The sequence below is a fragment of the Oncorhynchus masou genome, unplaced genomic scaffold (genome assembly GCF_036934945.1).
Source record: "Oncorhynchus masou masou isolate Uvic2021 unplaced genomic scaffold, UVic_Omas_1.1 unplaced_scaffold_1934, whole genome shotgun sequence".
NCBI classification, from domain to species: Eukaryota; Metazoa; Chordata; class Actinopteri; order Salmoniformes; family Salmonidae; genus Oncorhynchus; species Oncorhynchus masou.
This window is the reverse complement of record NW_027008430.1, coordinates 81,437-90,821: the sequence shown is the minus strand read 5'-3', so window position 1 is coordinate 90,821 and position 9,385 is coordinate 81,437. Positions and strand designations below refer to the sequence as shown.

At 68.4% G+C, this 9,385-nt stretch overlaps 1 protein-coding gene across 1 annotated transcript; it reads right to left on the bottom strand.

Moving 5' to 3' along the window:
• Positions 1–592: 592 nt before the first annotated feature.
• LOC135532600 (mucin-19-like) lies at positions 593–9,069 on the bottom strand (the record flags this gene model as incomplete). The annotated part of the gene is made up of 8 exons (XM_064960076.1): positions 9,062–9,069; positions 8,824–8,935; positions 7,405–8,380; positions 6,896–7,261; positions 3,998–6,813; positions 3,468–3,942; positions 1,274–3,353; positions 593–761 (listed from the first exon to the last, which is right to left on the bottom strand). Coding segments are annotated over exons 1-8 (7,002 nt in total), but the record flags the coding sequence as incomplete, so codon positions are not given.
• Between the last annotated feature and the right edge of the window lie 316 nt (positions 9,070–9,385).

Genomic DNA, 9,385 nt, shown 5'->3' with positions numbered 1-9,385 from the left:
AGGTAGAGGAGGAGGAGGAGGAGGAGGAGGAGGAGGGAGGAGGAGGAGGAGGTAGGAGGAGGAGGAGGAGAGAGGAGGAGGAGGAGGAGGTGTTCTAACCTGGGCATCCTGAGAACACGGTGAAGGGAGGAACCACGGTCTCAGGAGGAAGAACTGTGTTGTCTAGGAGGTAGAGGAGGAGGTGGTAGAGGAGGAGGAGGAGGTAGAGATAGAGGAGGAGGAGGAGGAGGTGGAGGAGGAGGAGGAGGTAGAGGAGGAGGAGGAGGAGGAGGAGGAGGAGGAGGAGGGTGGTAGAGGAGGAGGAGGAGGAGGAGGTGGAGGAGGAGGAGGAGGAGGAGGAGGAGGTGGTAGAGGAGGAGGAGGAGGAGGAGGTGGAGGAGGAGGAGGAGGGAGGAGGAGGAGGAGGGAAGGATGGAGGAGGGGAGGTGAGGGAGGTTCTGACCTGGCCTGAGAACACGGTGAAGGGAGGAACCACGGTCTCAGGAGGAAGAACTGTGTTGTCTAGGAGGTAGAGGGGGAGGAGGAGGAGGAGGAGGAGGAGGAGGAGGTAGAGGAGGTGGAGGAGGAGGAGGAGGAGGAGGAGTGTTCTAACCTGGGCATCCTGAGAACACGGTGAAGGGAGGAACCACGGTCTCAGGAGGAAGAACTGTGTTGTCGAGGAGGTAGAGGAGGAGGAGGGAGGAGGAGGAGGAGGAGGAGAGGAGGAGGAGGAGGAGGAGGAGGAGGAGGTGGAGGAGGAGGAGGAGGAGGAGGAGTGACTCCTGAGAACACGGTGAAGGGAGGAACCACGGTCTCAGGAGGAAGAACTGTGTTGTCTAGGAGGTAGAGGGGGAGGAGGAGGAGGAGGAGGAGGAGGAGGTAGAGGAGGAGGAGGTAGAGGAGGAGGTGGTAGAGGAGGAGGAGGAGGAGGAGTGTTCTAACCTGGGCATCCTGAGAACACGGTGAAGGGAGGAACCACGGTCTCAGGAGGAAGAACTGTGTTGTCGAGGATCTTACAGCAATCCTTCAACACACACCGCCGACCCTGGACCACACACACACACACACCATTAACAACCAGATACAGTGGCGACCTGGAGCAACATGAACAACCAGTCGGCGTAGGAGTGACTCCCGGCCCGGTCGGTGTAGGAGTGACTCCAGGCCCGGTCGGTGTAGGAGTGACTGCCGCCCGGTCGGCGTAGGAGTGACTCCAGGCCCGGTCGGCGTAGGAGTGACTCCAGGCCCGGTCGGCGTTGGAGTGACTCCAGGCCCGGGTCGGCGTAGGAGTGACTCCAGGCCCGGTCGGCGTAGGAGTGACTCCAGGCCCGGTCGGCGTAGGAGTGACTCCCGGCCCGGTCGGCGAGGGCGTGACTCCAGGCCCGGTCGGCGGAGGAGGACTCCAGGCCCGGTCGGCGGGAGTGACTCCAGGCCCGGTCGGCGTGGAGTGACTCCAGGCCCGGTCGGCGTAGGAGTGACTCCAGGCCCGGTCGGCGGGAGGAGTGACTCCCGGCCCGGTCGGCGTAGGCGTGACTCCCGGCCCGGTCGGCGTAGGAGTGACTCCCGGCCCGGGGGCGGAGGAGTGACTCCCGCCCGGTCGGCGAGGAGTGACTCCCGGCCCGGCCGGCGGAGGACTCCCGGCCCGGTCGGCGTAGGAGTGACTCCCGGCCCGGTCGGCGTAGGAGTGACTCCAGGCCCGGTCGGCGTTGGAGGACTCCAGGCCCGGTCGGCGTAGGAGTGACTCCAGGCCCGGTCGGCGTAGGAGGACTGCAGGCCCGGTCGGCGGAGGAGTGACTCCAGGCCCGGGAGGCGTAGGAGTGACTCCAGGCCCGGTCGGCGGAGTGACTCCAGGCCCGGGTCGGCGTAGGAGTGACTCCAGGCCCGGTCGGCGTAGGAGTGACTCCAGGCCCGGTCGGCGTAGGAGTGACTCCAGGCCCGGTCGGCGAGGGCGTGACTCCAGGCCCGGTCGGCGGAGGAGTGACTCCAGGCCCGGTCGGCGGAGTGACTCCAGGCCCGGTCGGCGTAGGAGTGACTCCAGGCCCGGTCGGCGTAGGAGTGACTCCAGGCCCGAGGCGTAGGAGTGACTCCGGCCCGGTCGGCGGAGTGACTCCCGGCCCGGTCGGCGGAGTGACTCCAGGCCCGGTCGGCGGGAGTGACTCCAGGCCCGGTCGGCGGAGGAGTGACTCCCGAGGTCGGCGGAGGAGGACTCCCGGCCCGGTCGAGGGCGGGCGTAAGTGACTCCCGGCCAGGTCGGCGTGTCTCCAGGCCCGGCCGGCGGTGGAGGACTCCGGCCCGATCGGCGTTGGAGTGTCTCCTGGCCGGACTAGGTTGGAGGACTCCTGGCCTGGTCGGCGTTGGAGTGTCTCCAGGCCAGGTCGGCGGAGGAGTGACTCCCGACCCGGTCGGCGTTGGAGTGACTCCCGGCCCGGTCGGCGTAGGAGGACTCCAGGCCCGGGCGGCGGAGGAGTGACTCCAGGCCCGGTCGGCGTAGGAGTGACTCCCGGCCCGGTCGGCGGAGTGACTCCCGGCCCGGTCGGGCGAGGCGTGACTCCCGGCCCGGTCGGGCGTAGGGCGTGAAGCCCGGTCGGCGTTTGTGTGACTCCAAGCCCGGTCGGCGTTGGAGTGTCTCCAGGCCCGGGTCGGCGTTGGAGTGTCTCCAGGCCCGGTCGGCGTTGGAGGATCCGGCCCGGTCGGCGGGAGGAGGACTCCAGGCCCGGTCGGCGTAGGAGTGACTCCCGCCCGGTCGGCGAGGAGTGACTCCAGGCCCGGTCGGCGTAGGAGGACTCCCGGCCCGGTCGAAGGCGTAGGAGTGACTCCCGGCCCGGTCGGCGTAGGCGTGACTCCCGGCCCGGTCGGCGGAGGCGTGACTCCCGGCCCGGCCGGCGGGAGTGACTCCCGGCCCGGTCGGCGGAGGAGTGACTCCCGGCCCGGTCGGCGTAGGAGTGACTCCCGGCCCGGTCGGCGGAGGAGTGACTCCAGGCCCGGTCGGCGTAGGAGTGACTCCAGGCCCGGTCGGGCGAGGGAGTGACTGCAGGCCCGGTCGGCGTTGACTCCAGGCCCGGTCGGCGTAGGAGTGACTCCAGGCCCGGGTCGGGCGTAGGAGTGACTCCAGGCCCGGTCGGCGTAGGAGTGACTCCAGGCCCGGCCGGCGTAGGAGTGACTCCAGGCCCGGTCGGCGTAGGAGTGACTCCCGGCCCGGTCGGCGTAGGGCGTGACTCCAGGCCCGGTCGGCGTAGGAGTGACTCCAGGCCCGGTCGGCGAAGGAGTGACTCCAGGCCCGGTCGGCGGAGGGAGTGACTCCAGGCCCGGGAAGGAGTGACTCCAGGCCCGGTCGGCGTAGGGAGTGACTCCCGGCCCGGTCGGCGTAGGAGTGACTCCCGGCCCGGTCGGCGTAGGAGGACTCCAGGCCCGGTCGGCGAGGGAGTGACTCCAGGCCCGGTCGGCGTAGGAGTGACTCCGGCCCGGTCGGCGTTGGAGTGACTCCCGGCCCGGTCGGCGTAGGAGGACTCCCGGCCCGGTCGGCGTAGGAGTGACTCCCGGCCAGGTCGGCGTTGAGTGTCTCCAGGCCCGGTCGGCGTTGGAGTGACTCCCGGCCCGATCGGCGTTGGAGTGTCTCCTGGCCCGGTCGGCGTTGGAGTGACTCCTGGCCTGGTCGGCGTTGGAGTGTCTCCAGGCCAGGTCGGCGTAGGAGTGACTCCCGGCCCGGTCGGCGTTGGAGTGGACTCCCGCCCGGTCGGCGTAGGAGTGACTCCAGGCCCGGTCGGCGTAGAGTGACTCCAGGCCCGGGTCGGCGTAGGAGTGACTCCCGGCCCGGTCGGCGGGAGTGACTCCCGGCCCGGTCGGCGTAGGCGTGACTCCCGGCCCGGTCGGCGTAGGGAGTGACTCCCAAGCCCGGTCGGCGTTGGAGTGACTCCAGGCCCGGTCGGCGTAGGAGTGACTCCAGGCCCGGTCGGCGTAGAGTGACTCCCGGCCCGGTCGGCGTAGGAGTGACTCCAGGCCCGGTCGGCGTAGGAGTGACTCCAGGCCCGGTCGGCGAGGAGTGACTCCAGGCCCGGTCGGCGTAGGAGTGACTCCCCGGCCCGGTCGGGCGTAGGGAGTGACCCGGCCCGGTCGGGCGAGGCGTGACTCCCGGCCCGGTCGGCGTAGGCGTGACTCCAAGCCCGGTCGGCGTAGGAGTGACTCCAAGCCCGGTCGGCGTTGGAGTGTCTCCAGGCCCGGTCGGCGTTGGAGTGACTCCAGGCCCGGTGGCGTAGGAGTGACTCCAGGCCCGGTCGGCGGGAGTGACTCCGGCCCGGTCGGCGAGGAGTGACTCCAGGCCCGGTCGGCGTAGGAGTGACTCCCGGCCCGGTCGGCGTAGGAGTGACTCCGGCCCGGTCGGCGTAGGCGTGACTCCCGGCCCGGTCGGCGTAGGCGTGACTCCAAGCCCGGTCGGCGGGGAGGACTCCAGGCCCGGTCGGCGAAGAGGACTCCCGCCCGGTCGGCGAGGAGTGACTCCCGGCCCGGTCGGCGTAGGAGTGACTCCCGCCCGGTCTAGTAGGAGTGACTCCCGGCCAGGTCGGCGTTGGAGTGTCTCCAGGCCCGGTCGGCGTTGGAGTGACTCCCGGCCCGAATCGGAGACGTTGGAGTGTCTCCTGGCCCGGTCGGCGTTGGAGTGACTCCTGGCCTGGTCGGCGTTGGAGTGTCTCCAGGCCAGGTCGGCGTAGGAGTGACTCCCGGCCCGGTCGGCGTTGGAGTGACTCCCGGCCCGGTCGGCGTAGGAGTGACTCCAGGCCCGGTCGGCGTAGGAGTGACTCCAGGCCCGGTCGGCGTAGGAGTGACTCTCCGCCCGGTCGGCGGAGTGACTCCCGGCCCGGTCGGCGTAGGAGTGACTCCAGGCCCGGTCGGCGTAGGAGGACTCCCGGCCCGGTCGGCGTGAGTGACTCCCCGGCCCGGTCGGCGTGGCGTGACTCCCGGCCCGGTCGGCGTTGGAGTGACTCCCGGCCCGATCGGCGTTGGAGTGTCTCCTGGCCCGGTCGGCGTTGGAGTGACTCCTGGCCTGGTCGGCGTTGAGTGTCTCCAGGCCAGGTCGGCGAGGAGTGACTCCCGGCCCGGTCGGCGTTGGAGTGACTCCCGGCCCGGCCGGCGTGGAGTGACTCCAGGCCCGGTCGGCGTAGGAGTGACTCCAGGCCCGGTCGGCGTAGGAGTGACTCCCGGCCCGGTCGGCGTAGGAGTGACTCCCGGCCCGGTCGGCGTAGGGCGTGACTCCCGGCCCGGTCGGCGAGGCGTGACTCCAAGCCCGGTCGGCGTAGGAGTGACTCCCGGCCCGGTCGGCGTAAAAGAGTGACTCCCGGCCCGGTCGGCGTAAGTGACTCCAGGCCCGGTCGGAGAAGAGGACTCCAGGCCCGGTCGGCGTAGGAGGACTCCCGGCCCGGTCGGCGTAGGAGTGACTCCCGGCCCGGTCGGCGAGGAGTGACTCCCGGCCCGGTCGGCGTAGGAGTGACTCCCGGCCAGGTCGGCGTTGGAGTGTCTCCAGGCCCGGTCGGCGTTGGAGTGACTCCCGGCCCGATCGGCGTTGGAGTGTCTCCTGGCCCGGTCGGCGTTGGAGTGACTCCTGGCCTGGTCGGCGTTGGAGTGTCTCCAGGCCAGGTCGGCGTAGAAGAGTGACTCCGGCCCGGTCGGCGTTGGAGTGACTCCCGGCCCGGTCGGCGGAGTGACTCCAGGCCCGGTCGGCGTAGGAGTGACTCCAGGCCCGGTCGGCGAGGAGTGACTCCCGGCCCGGTCGGCGGAGGAGTGACTCCCGGCCCGGTCGGCGGAGGCGTGACTCCCGGCCCGGTCGGCGGAGGCGTGACTCCAAGCCCGGTCGGCGTAGGAGTGACTCCCCGGTCGGCGAGGAGTGTCTCCAGGCCCGGTCGGCGTTGGAGTGACTCCAGGCCCGGTCGGCGGAGGACTCCAGGCCCGGAAGGCGTAGGAGTGACTCCCGGCCCGGTCGGCGGAGTGACTCCAGGCCCGGTCGGCGAAGAGTGACTCCCGGCCCGGTCGGCGGAGGAGTGACTCCCGCCCGGTCGGCGTCAGGGCGTGACTCCCGCCCGGTCGGGCGTAGGCGTGACTCCAAGCCCGGTCGGCGGAGGAGTGACTCCAGGCCCGGTCGGCGTAGGAGTGACTCCCGGCCCGGTCGGCGTAGGAGTGACTCCCGGCCCGGGTCGGCGTAGGGAGTGACTCCGGCCCGGTCGGCGTAGGAGTGACTCCAGGCCCGGTCGGCGTAGGAGTGACTCCAGGCCCGGTCGGCGCAGAGTGACTCCCGGCCCGGTCGGCGTAGGAGTGACCCCGGCCCGGTCGGCGTGGAGTGACTCCCGGCCCGGTCGGCGGAGTGACTCCCGGCCAGGTCGGCGTTGGAGTGTCTCCAGGCCCGGTCGGCGTTGGAGTGACTCCCGGCCCGATCGGCGTTGGAGTGTCTCCCGGCCCGGTCGGCGTTGGAGTGACTCCCGGCCCGGTCGGCGTTGGAGTGTCTCCAGGCCAGGTCGGCGTAAGAGTGACTCCCGGCCCGGTCGGCGTTGGAGTGACTCCCGGCCCGGTCGGCGTAAGAGTGACTCCAGGCCCGGTCTAGCGAGGAGTGACTCCAGGCCCGGTCGGCGTAAGAGTGACTCCCGCCCAGTCGGCGTAGAGTGACTCCGGCCCGGTCGGCGTAGGGCGTGACTCCCGGCCCGGTCGGCGTAGGCGTGACTCCAAGCCCGGTCGGCGTAGGAGTGACTCCAAGCCCGGTCGGCGTTGGAGTGTCTCCAGGCCCGGTCGGCGTTGGAGTGACTCCCGGCCCGGTCGGCGTAGGAGTGACTCCAGGCCCGGTCGGCGTAGGAGTGACTCCAGGCCCGGTCGGCGTAGGAGTGACTCCAGGCCCGGTCGGCGTAGGAGTGACTCCCGGCCCGGTCGGCGTAGGAGTGACTCCAGGCCCGGTCGGCGGCGGAGTGACTCCCGGCCCGGTCGGCGTAGGAGTGACTCCCGGCCCGGTCGGCGTAGGCGTGACTCCAAGCCCGGTCGGCGTGGCGTGACTCCAAGCCCGGTCGGCGTCTCCAGGCCCGGTCGGCGTTGGAGTGACTCCAGGCCCGGTCGGCGTAGGAGTGACTCCAGGCCCGGTCGGCGTAGGAGTGACTCCAGGCCCGGTCGGCGTAGGGTGACTCCAGGCCCGGTCGGCGTAGGAGTGACTCCCGGCCCGGTCGGCGTAGGGAGTGACTCCAGGCCCGGTCGGCGGGAGGACTCCCGGCCCGGTCGGCGTAGGAGTGACTCCCGGCCCGGTCGGCGTAGGGCGTGACTCCCGGCCCGGTCGGCGTAGGAGTGACTCCAGGCCCGGTCGGCGTAGGAGTGACTCCAGGCCCGGTCGGCGTAGGAGTGACTCCCGGCCCGGTCGGCGTAGGAGTGACTCCAGGCCCGGTCGGCGTAGGAGTGACTCCCGGCCCGGTCGGCGTAGGAGTGACTCCCGGCCCGGTCGGCGTAGGCGTGACTCCCGGCCCGGTCGGCGTAGGCGTGACTCCAAGCCCGGTCGGCGTAGGAGTGACTCCAAGCCCGGTCGGCGTTGGAGTGTCTCCAGGCCCGGTCGGCGTTGGAGTGACTCCCGGCCCGGTCGGCGTAGGAGTGACTCCAGGCCCGGTCGGCGTAGGAGTGACTCCAGGCCCGGTCGGCGTAGGAGTGACTCCAGGCCCGGTCGGCGTAGGAGTGACTCCCGGCCCGGTCGATGTAGGAGTGACTCCAGGCCCTGTCGGCGTAGGAGTGACTCCCGGCCCGGTCGGCGTAGGAGTGACTCCAGGCCCGGTCGGCGTAGGAGTGACTCCCGGCCCGGTCGGCGAGGAGTGACTCCCGCCCGGTCGGCGTAGGAGTGACTCCCGGCCCGGTCGGCGTAGGGAGTGACTCCCGGCCCGGTCGGCGTAGGAGTGACTCCAGGCCCGGTCGGCGTAGGAGTGACTCCGGCCCGGTCGGCGTTGGAGTGACTCCCGGCCAGGTCGGTGTTGGAGTGTCTCCAGGCCCGGTCGGCGTTGGAGTGACTCCCGGCCCGGTCGGCGTTGGAGTGACTCCTGGCCCGGCCGGCGTTGGAGTGACTCCCGGCCAGGTCGGCGTTGGAGTGTCTCCAGGCCCGGTCGGCGTTGGAGTGACTCCCCCCGGTCGGCGTTGGAGTGACTCCCGGCCCGGTCGGCGTTGGAGTGACTCCTGGCCTGGTCGGCGTTGGAGTGACTCCCGGCCCGGTCGGCGTACTACCGGAGTGACTCCCCCGGTCGGCGTAGGAGTGACTCCCGGCCAGGTCGGCGTTGGAGTGACTCCTGGCCTGGTCGGCGTTGGAGTGTCTCCAGGCCTGGTCGGCGTAGGAGTGACTCCCGGCCTGGTCGGCGTTGGAGTGACTCCCCAAGTCGGCGTTGGAGTGACTCCTGGCCCGGTCAGACTAGTGAGTCCCATTTCATATGTTGACAGAACACACTACCCCCATTGTGACATCACCACAGAACCTCTACAGAACACCACCGTCATGTGATGATACAAACTACCGTCATGTGACTACCCTGTAATAAATACAATCATGCCAGAGGCTAGTACTGTTCAGACTAGTAGAACACGGACCCCAACGAGACAGAGGCTAGTACTGTTAAGACCAGACCAGAACTGGACCCAACTAGCCAACACTAGTACTGTTCAGACCAGACTAGTAGAACATGGACCCAACTAGACAAAGACTAGTACTGTTCAGACCAGACTAGTAGAACATGGACCCAACTAGCCCGACTGGGACAGTGAAATGTTGTGGTTCCGAGCATCACATGACCCAGATTTAGGACCTGAATGTTCCCTCGGCCAGTGTGTGTAACTCTGTGTGTGTGTGTGACTCACGATGACACAGTTCTTCCCGATGTGAACGTAAGATCCGATCTGAGCAGCGTTCACCACACAGTCTTCCTCTATAAACACATGGTCTCCGATGTGCAGCGGGAAGAAGGCCACTCTGGGGGAATGGGGGCAAGAGGACAAGGGGTCAGAGGTCATTCATCTCGAACTCTGTCATGATGTGCTACAGCAGTAGTCCTGTCTAACTCTGTCATGATGTGCTACAGCAGTAGTCCTGTCTGACTCTGTCATGGTGTGCTGACAGCAGTTCCTGTCTAACTCTGATGTGACAGCAGTAAGTCCTGACTGACTCAGTCATGATTGTTGTTGTAGTCCTGTTAAACTCTGTCTGATGTGCACAGGAAAAAGGCCTGTCTAAATCTGTCATGATGTGCTACAGCAGTAGTCCTGTTTAACTCTGTCATGATGTGCTACAGCAGTAGTCCTGTCTAACTCTGTCATGATGTGCTACAGCAGGCCTAAACAGCAGAAACATCTCCAGATCGACACATTGGTGTTCTGATGTGATTTAAGCACTGACATGGACTCAGGGGATTTTTGGTTGTTG